Raw genomic sequence first — 13,359 nt, forward strand, 5'->3', positions numbered from 1 at the left:
CAAACCCGAAGGCTGTTGATCGAAAGGAACAAACGAGTCGCAATTGAAATTAGCCAGTTGCCGGGATGATTGATTTAGCTGACTAATCAGCAACTGTTCTTGACGTGGTCCGTTCAACTCTGTTGGACTCAGTTCCAGGTACCACCGACTTTAGTTCTAGCAGAGGCCGCCAAGAGGTCGATATTAATATTCAACCGAATCACGTCAAGATAATTTAATACTAGGGTGAGTACTCGAGCTAGATGCGAGCTGGATAGATTGACGATTGAAGCGAATTGAGTTGTCATCACAAATGCTGGTGCAGCCGTTCGGCTCGTAAACCAGTCTTTTTCCTCAGAATAAATGTGCGACGTCAGCAAGGCGGGTCTGACCCAACGGCAACCACGACTCTGATAGTTACCCGCAATACGCATAGTAGAGCAATAATGTTTGATTGGAGCGCGCGGTGGCCTCCATTAAGATCGACGAAAGTGGGATCCGTTGGCGAGTGATCCACATGCATTCGGTTGTCGTACGTCCAAATTCAAGAAGTGATCGTTGACGTAGATCATTATGAAGAGTGTGATGGATTTCACTAAAGTTCAGTGATTAATAAATGGCTATAATGAGATGCATATGATGGTAATCCTGGTAGAGCGGGTAATAAAATTACCTGTGGATAGATGAATATTCGCGCCATCTTTGACATCATTGGCATCATGACACATCAGAAATCGGTTGAAAGGACGTTCCGAAAGGTGGCTCATCGCTTGTATCATGGATTTAATCATTGCTTACTCGCATATAGAGGCTAATGAGATAGTAATATTGATTTGCCCCAGAAGGACCCACCCTATGTAAAGCCTGGTAAAATACGCGCGACCAAGTTGAACCCCTTAATTGACTTAAGATGGTAGGGAGCCGGCTGTAAAACAGAATGCTCTCTGGCTTAAAAATCATTTGACAGAACCTTAGGGACAACTGGAGTCTGTCCTGAGCGACCTCCTGGACATTCCAATCCTGGGCCCGATCTATGGTGAATTAAATAGTAATCTTGAGAAGGCGCTCTAATACTACCAACGGAAAGCTTCCGGCCCGAGGCTAGCGGTTTCACTGCCAACATTGATATACCTTTATGTGGCTCTAAATTCGAGGTGATAACCTTACTCAAATGCAATGGAATAATCGCATTTTCCTCGCATATCCAGTGGAAATGGGGAACAAATGAATGGTATTGTAAGTAATAAACTACACGCGTTGGCAGTGTTATATGTTCGAGACACGGAGGCATGAGACTCAAGCATGTTCCGGAATGTCTATGGTCACAGTAGAACCTGACATTCCTTCCACAGGCAGGTCAACGCTCACCGCCCACTCACTACTGCCGGATCCCGCCGAGCGCCGTACGTGCGAACAGTGGTGGCCAATACACCCTTCCCAGCTTCGATGAGAATGACGCCTTCTGGCCCCGGTCCGAGTAACTTTGATGTTTACTTTACTGAGGGTTTGGGTAGGATCGGCGACGCTTATACTACCCTTTGAATGAGGCCCGTCCTCGAACCGTAGTATGAACATGACACTCTGATCCACTTCAACCTTGATTCCCAGATCCTTGACCTCGACAAAACCACCGGCAGATGCCCAAAAAGCAGCACCCAGAACTTTCTTGCATGCGCTAAGTGCCGCGCTGACCGTGTCAGAGTTGATGATAGTCCGAGGCTGGAGTCTGCGCGCTTTGTCTTCGAAATCCGAGCTGCTGGAGGTGGCCGGGAAGATGGAATACTGCATAGGGGAATAGCCGCCTGGCCCGGTGTTGGGTGCGTCGGGTGTGGGGTTTAACCTTAGCTTTTCGTGGACGAGCCAGGCTGCAAACATATCGACCGTGGATGCAGGTTGAAGACTTGTTCCTAGCTGGCTCCAATCGTTCCTCCTCGTCTGAAGGCTGACCGAGACTCGAGACGGGCGGTTGCCACTCTTGGGGAAGGTATAGCCAGTTCCTCCGTGCCAAAGGGACTTGACGGAAGTGAAGTTCCCACCGGAAGACGTCAAAGCACCATCAACGTATACATCACCAGAGCGTAGTCGTTGGTCGAGGACAGAAAAGACAGGAGCGGTCGAATTCGGGCTGGATTGATTGACTTTCGAAACAAGTACGTGCTGGACATTCTCGGGGAAGAAGAACCAAGCCTTGTTGAAAGTGAATGTTTTGGAAATCGGGTTCACGTAGCGCATAGCTGCCATGCCTACATCTCCGGCTTGGACTCCTCCAGCATATGAGTCGACTCCAGCCTGTCTAACCGTAGCACATTGGAGCGGAGTAGAACCGTAGTCGGTGGTGATACCGGGAGCGAGATTCCAGTCAAGCGCGCCAAACATGTCCTCATATTCGGCCCCGGTAGAAAGAGAATAAATTACGCCATCAGACAAATGGAAGCCGAACGGATTTTCGGCGTTGGTGCACTGTGAAGTAAAGCTGCGGGTGGAAAGCATCTTGAGAGTGGTTACGGTTTGCTTCGTCCGATGAACCTGAAGGCCCGGCAAGTTTCATCAGACCGGGTCTCCGCACAGATAAACTGGCCACTTGCCATATAGTCAGAGTTCCAAAACATCCGGTTCCCGACCAGTCCGCCCGAATTGGCGGAGGAATCGTCTGTTCCACTGAGACTTGAGGCAAAATCAATAAGATCTGCCTGATCCCAGGCCACCCCGAGCTCTTCAATCTCTGTGAGATTCATTTGTATGTTCGCCGAGGCTCGACTAAAGGCCCAGTCAATACGGTGACTGAATGCGAACGCCGTGCTTACAGTATGTCAGCGACAGGGTATGAGATAAATCGGCCTATGACAGTCTTTGAGAAACTTAGCAAAACTGCTTCTGAGAAGCCTTTAGTACTCACATAATCCCAATGGACGACCTTTTTCACAATGTTGGTGAACGTCATCCATCTAGAGCCAGCCAAGTGGAACCCGAACGTGTCTTGGACTGTCCGGTTCGCTTGAAATTGGGTCCCAAGAGACTGAAGTTCGAGTTCAATCAGCGAGTTAGAGCTGGAATAGGTGTCAGAACTAAATAAACACGCCAAATTCAGTCACATACAAATCTTTTCCGTAATTGCCTAACGATAAATGAGCATGAGAAGTTGAGTGAAAGAGTGAGCAGAAACATACCGTCGTATATGATCCCTTGCTGCTGATGAAATGAGCCATCGGGTTTGATGCCATCAATGCCATTTCCAGGTCGAACAACCGCTTCTCCGTGCACTCGAAGATAGGCATCGGCAATTCTTGTAGCATTTCCGGTTCGGTTATTCTCCAGCAAACCTGCCAAAACTCCGACTACGGCTATGTCCATGACATTCGCACCACCGAGGTATCTCGGCCGCAATTCACGATAAAATGGTGAGTAAGCACGGGCGGTAATATGAGTGCAATTGCCGAGCTCAGATTCCGTAAGATCGGATCGAAGGAGCGCGCAAGCTTTTCCAGCGCGTGTCGGGACCTGGAGAACGTTACTTCGGGCAAATCAGTACATCACTCAATACCGAAGCCTGTGGGGTATTGCTCACCTAAACCAATTCGGACCCCAAAGCCCGGGAGTACCACATGGGCAATTGCTGGTAGGGAAAAATTCGCGGTCCATGCAAGTACCATCTCCGATCGTACTCATCTCGTTAGCGAACCAGAATTCCATAGCCAAGCGGATGGCAGACCGAAGTGAGGGATCGCCTTTGTACTCGGGAATCTTGCCGCTGTACGCCGTTGCCATTTCCACGATCCGTGTCCAGTGATCTCCAGCAGGCCAACTTGCGCGTCGAGCGGTACATCCGGAGGCATAGTTCACATCTGCCCACGTCCCATTCGGTTGAAGTGAGCTGATGCTGGCAAGCAAAAAAAAAAGGTAGATAAGTTTAATGGTATATACTTCAGAGAAGACCCAGAAACTTACTATCCGCCAATATTAGTCTGGCTCAAGTCGGTGGTACTGATGATATAGTTGAACTGTCGGTTGTAGATAGTGTCGACATCGTTCGCGCTTACTAGCACAACTTGAGATAGCAGCGTTACTCCAAGCAGCGTTACAGCCGCGGATGCGGCGGTTGCAAACGGACGCATAAGGAACGAAGACAAAGCAAAGTAAGGTGGGAACAAAGGAGCGTTATTAGGCTCAACAGAGCCGTGGTGAGAGCGCAATTACTTCCCACCACACTAGCCAACAGTGCGACATTTATAAGTTCCTGACGACTCCGGATCTACATTGAATTCAAACTCCTACCAGTCACAGAACTTAGCCAAGACGGCCTCAAAGTCATAAACTGCTCGTTTCAGGCACGTTTGCCATCGATTTAGCGTCCAGATCTTTGCTTCCTTCTGACGTTCAGCCTACATTCAATTTGCTTCTGAATCGTCGAGCTTACCTCAGCATGTGATCTTGAAAGGCAGGCTTTAAAAACCCTGTATGTAGGCTGTCGATCCTTATAGGCTCCAAGTTCACAAGACTAATACAGTCGTCTCTCCTTCCATGCTCTCTTGATCCATGCTCGTGTTTCGGTTTTTTGATGACAGATTGGCGTAGGATTTCATATGAACGCTTTCCACTAGTTTCTGTGCACAGCCACCTGCTTCACCAGCCGTAGAGCCGGCCCGCATATATCCCCGTAGTCACTTCTGTAAAATGCACACAGCCCGCTCCAGCTCACTTAGTACTTCCATATGAACTCGTAGCTCGGCTAAAAGGAAAATTAGCAGAGCAGACAGGTACAAACCAATCACATTTTGGCCTTGAACGTTGAATCATCCCGATGGGAACCCAAGCAAGCTCATCGGGATATGTACGCAGTGCTAAGCAGGTATTTAAATCAGGTTTCTTGAGGCATAAGCCTTATCTCTACTTCACTCACTCATTACTCTCGCGTACTTGCCCTCGTTTTGTCTCTTTTTGTCGCTCTTTTTATCGCTCTTTTATTGTTCTATTTCACTAAACTCTAACAGTAAGCCAACAGCCCTTTCATTTAACATCTGTGCTAAAATTTCGAACAGATGGCTATGTCTCAAGCCCCTGCTGCAGTAGGGTCGCCTCGCCACCGCCTTACATTCAGCCAACAGCTCAAGGTGGTTGATATCTACCATCGATACAAGTCTTTGGGGCCCGCCGAAGTCCTCTCCCGCGTGCGGAGGGCTGGTTTCACTACAACGTGTATGCAGACCATCAACCGATACGTCCGTCAAGAGGCCTTGATACGTGAGTTTGTAGCCCAACACGAAGGCCATTCAAAACGCATGGCCCGCTCAAACATTAGTGTCCCGGAAGTAGAGCGGTTGCTCTGGACCTGGATCGAGGACATGGAGCGTCGCAATCTTCGTATGAACGGCGAGATGATCAAGGCAAAGGCTCGTCGGACTGCAATCGAGATTGGCATCCCACCGCACGAAATGATTGAATTTTCCGAGGGCTGGCTTACCGGGTTTAAGCGGCGCTACGGGATCAAGGAGCGGGTCTTTCATGGTGAAGCAGCATCGGCTCCCCTTGAACTCATTGAGCCTGCTCGGAAAACTCTTCAAGATGCAATCCGCCACTTTCGCCTTCAGTACGTCCTTAACGTCGACGAGACTGCTCACAACAGCTGTCAAGTCCGTAATCGGGGGCTGGCGTCTAGACAATTATCTGGGGTTAAGCTTGATAAAACTCGGCTGACCGTTGTCCTTGCTACTAGCGCGGCTGGTGGAAAGCTTCCTCCCCTCATTATTGGTCATGCTGCTCGACCTCGCGCGTTCACGCATGGTACCCCGGCGCAATATAACTTTTGGTACGAGCATAACAAGAAGGCTTGGATGACAGGCGAAATTTGGGAAAAGTGAGTGCTTTGAAGAAGCAGAACACCTGTTTTAAATTTACTGTTTTGCATTACCTTTTAGATATCTCATTGCAATTGACAACATGGCAAGGCGTGATGGATACCATCTACTACTAATCTGCGACAACGCAAGCTCTCACAAGTACAATCCCAATTGCTACTCAAACTTGACAGTTGCATACCTGCCTCCTAACCTCACATCGCATATCCAACCAATGGATGCAGGAATCATCAAGAGCTTCAAAGGAAACTATCGCAAATTGTTGACTGAGCGCGCACTCGACCTTGAGATGCAAGGTGTAGACAATCCATACAAGGTAAACCAGCTCCAGTCAATGCGCATGATTGACCGCGCATGGAGCGAAGTTTTGGAGACCACAATCCGGAACTGCTGGCGCCATACTGGAATCCTACCTGAAGATAATTACGAGGAGGAACTACAGGCTATGTTTATTCAAGCTAGGCTCTAGACTCAAGTGTTTTGTTTTTGTTTTGTTTTTTATTATTTTTTGCTCCTTTTACATCTTGGCTTTTATTTTAATCAAGCTACTTTGATCAATTTATTCACGCGTTTGCCACTGTCGCTTTGTTGGTGTATGCATCAGTGCTATCCAAAAGCGCGAAAGCAATTGATTACTAAGTAGATGACAAAGCTGAAAGCAGCCCCACAATCCCCTGAAAATACCCTGTTGATGGGAGCCCATCAACGAGCATGGAACGAGAGACGACTGTACACGGTTTGATGTTCATTCCGTTCAGCTTGGCATTGTGCCACGGCGAGTTTCGAACGTAAAGCTGACGACAGCGATCGACCATGACCCAACCCGCGGATGCAAGCTTTTAGCGTAGCGCCGAGGCCAAAATGTCAATAAATGCGCATTTTCTCACCAACCAGACCGAAATCGTAAAAAAAAAGTCAGCCAAGTTGTGCGAAATTGGCGTGCAAGTCCGATTATGTAGTTAGATTTTTGTCTACTTAGCTATACACGACGGTATTTCCAGAAGACCACCCACCTTGGTGGTGTACACGTGATGAGAAACTGCTGCTGGTGCCTCGCAACGACTCGGGACAGCTTCGCAACGGCTCCATTAGCTCAGCTGCGGAGTCCGGGGTCCGTGTCTATTCGTGCATATATGACTTACATCCTGCACAACCGTTAAATAGACATTTCAGCCGTTGAGTATAATATTATCTATGTACATGTACATATCCGCGTGCAATCCCTTCTGTGGGGATGTGATTTGGTGTTGTCCTATGGCTGCGGAACTGCTTTGTTGCCCATTTAATTGCTTCCAAGCCAGTTTGCCCACTTGCATATGCATAGACAAAGCGCTGTGAACGTGCTGCAAACCTAGAACATTGCTATTTGGTGACTAAATATGTTCAAATTGTTCCAGTCACTTACTTTTGTATTGTTTTGAGTGGAATTGAGTTGATTGCATCAAGAATGTACTGAATCATTACCATCTCCTGGTTAGTTGGTGGCATTTTTTGATACTTTTCTTTTGCATATCCCCAACACTGCTCTATTGGGTTCAATTTGCAGTGATATTTTGGTAAGAATATAACTCAAGTGCCAAGTTTGCAAGCCGCCTCTTCAAGAGTCAAGTCACGTGACTCAAAGTTGGGTTGGTTGAGCAGCGCTTGCCAACAACAACAGTTGGTCCTCCTGGGTTTGCACTTGAAGCCGGGGCACTCAGCCCTTTTCTCTGCTATTTTGTGAAGTCCCTGCTTGCGCAATATTTGTGCCATCCCCTTGAACCACCCTCTCCAATTTGCTGGCTTGTGATCATTGGGCCAATAAAATGACTGTGCCGTCCCATCTGGCAATTGCCCGGGCTCCATTCAAGGTGGAGTGACTCTCTGGGAGGTACCGTTTGACCCCTTGACTGTGTATGGATGGGGGAAGTACTCTACTTCCCCTTTAGGCATTGTGCGTGCCAAAATTGCATCCTCCGGGTGCTTTGTGTGGGATGGTGCATTGTCATAGACAAATATGTGAGCATATTTGGGAAATGCCTCCTGGACAATTCTAATGGCATTTTCTAGCTGTCCTGGACACGGTCACATGACCAGTACAAGTGGTTGCATGCTGGCCCAAGCCCAAATTTGGGGGGTAGCAGGTGTAATCATGGGTTGTCAGCAGAGGAATAATAGGGCTCTATGGCTTAGTGGTCAAGCTGGTTCAATTCCGGCTAGTTCTATTTTCCTCTGTTTATGACACTAGCTGTTCAACAACCTGGGCACAAGTGAAATACCCATTGTGGTTGATACCCGGTCTCAAAATGACCCTGGCGGATTTGCTGATTACAAAAGTAAGCTCTTTTCTGATGCTGTAATTGCAAACCAAGAGGACAACTCACCTGTTGTTTCCTTGTAACCATCCTAACTGAGCTGAGACAAAATCTGCAATCATAATTGTGCTCCCCTCCCCCTTTTTGAATGGTGTGGGATGCTTGTTAGCACCAACCCAACTGTTGTACACCAACTGTAAGGTTGGGTACTTGCTAGTTGGCGGGCGCTTACGGCCGTACTACTACTGACAAGGTGTATCTAACTATCTAACAAGGCTATACTAATGCCACGTAAGGTGGTCTTCTACTAACTACTGGGGACGGTGGGGCCTTAGGCCTGGGAGGTGTGGTGAGCGCAATAAAGGTGTTAACTTCTGAACTACTGGGGGGGGGCCGGCTACTTAGCTGGCTGAAGGTCCTCCTCAATGGTATGAGACAAGGTAAAATTGACTTGGTGTTTCCAGTCAATTTTCCTGCTGTATATATAGACAAAGCGCACTATCTACATGGTCTGTGCTTGTGAGAGAAAGAAGTGCAGAAGGCAAATGAGAAGCATGCTGCGGGCTGCGCAGAAGCGTGGATTACTTCTAAGCGCCCTTGGCACGGCATCTTGGCGCGGCATCTTGGCATAATAAGCGCCGAGATCACGTGATTGAAAAAGTAAAGATAAAGAGTCCGTAAAAAATACTAAAAATAATAGAAAAATTAGACGAATCCAATGGTATAATTCTTGAGGGTGTAACACCAATGCACAAGCCAACGGTCATTGGCAAAGAAGACTGATTTGTCATGAAACCACACAATTGTTGGCTTCTCTCCTGGGTGCAGCAGGATAGGATGTTGGGGATCCAATGTGCCTTTCTTGTTGTATACTCCGGTGAGTTGTTCAATATCCTGCATGAATGGAACATAGGTTTTTTGGCAATAGTCAACCACATTGGCTTGTTTGTGTCCATCAAAATACTGCCCCTTGGGCTCCTTCTGCCAACGGAAACCCCTGTATTTGGACATCCAATGCTGCGCTGTGCGTAGACTGATTGGTTTTGAGACACCTAGGCAAGTTTGAGTCTCTGTATCTGAAAAGAAATTGACAATGGCTTTGGCACAGGCTTGCTTCCCAACCTCTTGAAGATGGGCTTTAATTTCATGCCCAATGTCCTCATCCCCCAATAGGGGGACATTCCACCACCCATGTTTAAAATATGGTAAGTCTCCAGTTGCAATGAGTTGTTGGATCCACCTTTGAATTGATTGTGCATATGTTGGTGTTCTGCATTGACCCCGTGCTGCAATCAGGGACTCAACCATGAACCCCTTGGTGTCTGGACAAAGATAATTGACAAGACAGGCTTTTATTGCAGCAAACCTGTCTTGAGTGGTTTGGTCAAGCTGGTGGTACATGTAGCCACCTCCTGGTTGGGGGGTCCAGATTGCATCAGAGACTTTTTCAAGTGCGTTCTTTGTGTCCTGGACACGGTCACATGACCAGTACAAGTGGTTGCATGCTGGCCCAAGCCCAAATTTGGGGGGTAGCAGGTGTAATCATGGGTTGTCAGCAGAGGAATAATAGGGCTCTATGGCTTAGTGGTCAAGCTGGTTCAATTCCAGCTAGTTCTATTTTCCTCTGTTTATGACACTTTGCCTCTTGGATTGTTGGCGGTCAATTAATGGCTGAGCTTTCTGGTTCCATGTCTAGGGTGGGTGGGCTACTTGATATTTGGAGAATCACGGTTTGAAAAGTAGTGGCCATTCCACTCCTGCTTCCAATGGCTGCCAGAGGCTCCTCCAATGATTGTCCTAGGAATTATGGTGAGTTTAGCACATCCAAATATTGTATCCTGTTTCATGGTCATACTTGGCCAAACTGTACTAATATTCCCATGGTTTAGTGTTTCTGTTGACTGGTTGTCTGGTGGGGTAAGTTCAGGTGAGTCTTGGCTCTGGCTTTTTATACGCCTCAAATACTGTGTATGGCAATTAGCTATCATGAATTAATGAATAATAGAACCCTACATACCTCTTCATGAGCTTTCTTTGCTGCCAGACGGAGCTTTATCTTTTTGTTACTGACGTGCATGTTAGAGAGATGCCAAATGTGGCGCAAAATGGACCCCGGACTCTGCAGCTGAGCTAATGGAGCCGTTGCAAAGCTGTCCCGAGTTGTTGTGAGGCACCAGCAGCAGTTTCTCATCATGTGTACACCACCAAGGTGGGTGGTCTTCTGGAAATACCATCGTGTATAGCTAAGTAGACAAAAATCTAACTACATAATTGGACTTGCACGCCAATTTTGCACAACCTGGCTGACTTTTTTTTTACAATTTCGGTCTGGTTGGTGAGAAAATGCGCATTTATTGACATTTTGGCCTTGGCGCTACGCTAAAAGCTTGCATCCGCGGGTTGGGTCATGGTCAATTGCTGTCGTCAGCTTTATGGAAAAACCTTACAGCTGTTACGGAAATAGTGAGCACTCTTAACTTTCCGCCCCGCTGTAAGCCCCACTTGTTGTTTAGTGATTTAGTCCGTCAAACACGCCTCATGTGAATGACCACCAACACACTGCCAGCCCTCTGTCAGCTGGATCTAGGCTTGACTCTGGTCTAACCAGCTCCCGGCTGGTAGTCCAGCTGGGATTCAGAAAAAGCGCGCACATCAGGAAACCAGCAAGTTGGAGCTGCCAGCTGGAAACAAGCTAGTTTTGCTTGCCAACTGGTCAAAAATTTCGGACCAAAAGTGTCCCACCCAGGAGACTCAAACCGGTAACCCACAGCCTGTGGCTGAGCAGAGGCCCAGGGGATTAACCACTAGACCATATGATTGTTGTAAGTATGCGCCCTTTCAAAGACATAAAACGCATCCCCGCTCATTTGTTTCCATTGTTTGACTGGTTTTACTGTCTTTATTGGTGCAACTGAAAACTCTGATAGCCGTGGATAATTGCCTCCTATCACACTGTGAGCTAAAAATCAACTTTTATATGTACCATGCCGCAACCACCATTTGTGTGGCAACTTTGCGTTCAGTTATTTTGCTGTGCTGGACTAATTTCATAAATTGGCAAGCTTGAATCCAGCACATTTGTAACAACACAGTGAATATGGAGCCAACAATCACACCACACACTGTAAAAGGTTAAAATACTGAAAATAAGCATGTGTGTTTAAGTAAAAATTAAGCTGAAATCAAGGTCAATATATACTAACTTGAGGTATCAATTCTCCCTTAGTTTGATTCATGCTGAAGAAAGCACACTGACGTTATAGTTTTCAGACCATATTATACTGAAAAAAGATATCTTTAACTGACGTACTAGTTTTCAAGATCTTATCACACCACAGTGCATAGATGTAAGGTTGAAAAATTGTACGGTAACTGTAACATTAGTAATCAAATGCAGTAAACAACCTTGCGTGAATCAATACGAGTGAGACAATAGTAAACTAGAGCTTAGAGTCAAACAAGTTGGCTATTGAAGTCAATCAAATTAAAAAGTATTAAAGTACAAAGTTGTGAGTCTACAAGCTAACTTTTGATAGGTCTTTTATATGTTTTTCTACACGGGTATTCTACTGTTGCATGTACATGCGTGTGGCTTCATTCAGTCTTATCCCAATTCTTGGCCTAGCACTTGTGCTAAGGCTTTGCTTCATCATATCTTATCATTACTGTCCGCAGCTACTGCGGACTTGTTTGTTACTGCGGTATGATTATATATATATGTATTTGTCTCTTTATGGCGCGCCCTTACAATAAATGAGGGCACGCGCGACCCACTTACACTGTAACGAGAGAGCGCTGTTCCATTGGGTACACCAACCTTTCTGGGCTGAGAACCAATTGGCAAGTTTGTCATGCAATGTATATTTATGGTAAGTTCCACGGACCAACTCACCAAACAACAAGTGGGACCACAGTAGGTGGAAAGTTAAAAGTGTACACTATTTCCGCAACAGCTGTACCACACTTATAATTATGCCCAGACCGCGCCAACTTGAGCTTAAAGCATCCTGCACTCAGGGTTTTCCAACATTCTATATAAGGCACACCTGTTTCCATTGCTAAAACCTGTGCTTTGGGGCTCCGTTGTGTGTAACAATTCAAGCCCGCTATGGATCTATTCTGTTAAGAAGCTGGGGCCTTCCCTTTGAATGTGACAGTATACCCCCAATCTCTACACTGCACCTGCCAAGAAGACTTTTGGAGACAGCTACTGCGGATACAGACTTTGTATGGAGACTAGAGCTACAACTTCCGCAATAGTTTTTAATTGCCCCCAAAAATGCATGGACTATGACATTGATATATTGCTCGCATTAGTAGTCCCATGCGCCTTACGTGCACGCATACGTGGGGATTTTCATTTCCCGCTATAGGAATATCATGTACTTACTAGTTTCTAGGATCTTGTGCGCACTGTAATCAAGTCAGTAAGCCGTAAGTGAACCCGTCGTACGATATATGCGTAGTATGCGTCATCCTCATATAATGAATCGACGACTATTCTGAGGGTATAAAAGGGGCTCGTTTGAGCTCAGTTTCATTATATATCCTTCTTTCATACTACTTACCCATCACTCTAATTTTTTGTGTATTTACATAGCTATAGCTTGTATATATATCTTATTTACAAATTTTGAATTCTATACCTGCTTTGTCTCACGTTGGATAAACGTGTGACATTGGGCAAATGCTCCATGTTCAAGTAATTCCTGGACATTTACAACTCGAATATTATTTGATTTCAGGTAAGGGGCCTCCTGAGTCCGCACAGTTAGCGTACGACCTCAATCATCCAGCTTTGGATTTTATTTGTCTGGGCTCAGGTTGTGGGATTGAATAGAACCGCTCAAATATTTGAACGCACGGTTCTACCAGTTAAACGAAGTACTTTGTGCCAATTTTCTAATTGTAGAATGATTTGTAGACCAGTCTCGAGGGCAAGTGAAAGCTTTCGTTGGGCTTTCGGAAAGGCGGGTATGTAAAAACATCATATCTTGTGATTCCAAATGGCTCTGTGTTCATATCCTTCACCCAAGATAATTCTCTGAAGTTGTTGGAGCATATAACCCTATTGCCAGGCCGAAGGCCTGACCAGATTTGCGTGAACTTTGATTGATATCGAATGAATTTCATTGTGGAATGCTATAAAAAAGCGAACTTGAGCGTTTGAGTGATGCGAGAATGGCAGAAGCATACCATCACTAGTGGATAATGATATCCATCCGCTTTGTAAA

At 46.3% G+C, this 13,359-nt stretch overlaps 3 protein-coding genes across 3 annotated transcripts; 1 reads left to right on the forward strand and 2 right to left on the reverse strand.

Annotated features, from left to right (window-relative positions):
* Positions 1-1,275: 1,275 nt before the first annotated feature.
* Positions 1,276-4,091, reverse strand: RhiXN_08749 (polysaccharide lyase family 8 protein; the record flags this gene model as incomplete). The annotated part of the gene is made up of 8 exons (XM_043328565.1): positions 1,276-2,452; positions 2,506-2,736; positions 2,784-2,827; positions 2,876-3,026; positions 3,076-3,094; positions 3,147-3,490; positions 3,545-3,856; positions 3,925-4,091. The coding sequence occupies 8 exons, from the start codon at positions 4,089-4,091 to the stop codon at positions 1,276-1,278; spliced, it is 2,445 nt and encodes an 814-aa protein (XP_043183950.1).
* Positions 4,092-5,021: 930 nt separating this feature from the next.
* RhiXN_08750 (tigger transposable element-derived protein) lies at positions 5,022-6,300 on the forward strand (the record flags this gene model as incomplete). Its single annotated transcript, XM_043328566.1, has 2 exons — positions 5,022-5,830; positions 5,892-6,300. 2 exons carry the CDS (start codon positions 5,022-5,024, stop codon positions 6,298-6,300), a joined length of 1,218 nt encoding a protein of 405 aa, XP_043183951.1.
* Positions 6,301-8,830: 2,530 nt separating this feature from the next.
* On the reverse strand, positions 8,831-10,359 carry RhiXN_08751 (uncharacterized protein; the record flags this gene model as incomplete). Its single annotated transcript, XM_043328567.1, has 5 exons — positions 8,831-9,592; positions 9,855-9,922; positions 9,981-10,089; positions 10,143-10,191; positions 10,244-10,359. The coding sequence occupies 5 exons, from the start codon at positions 10,357-10,359 to the stop codon at positions 8,831-8,833; spliced, it is 1,104 nt and encodes a 367-aa protein (XP_043183952.1).
* Positions 10,360-13,359: the final 3,000 nt, after the last annotated feature.

This window comes from Rhizoctonia solani, chromosome 10 (assembly GCF_016906535.1).
Source record: "Rhizoctonia solani chromosome 10, complete sequence".
NCBI lineage: Eukaryota > Fungi > Basidiomycota > Agaricomycetes > Cantharellales > Ceratobasidiaceae > Rhizoctonia > Rhizoctonia solani.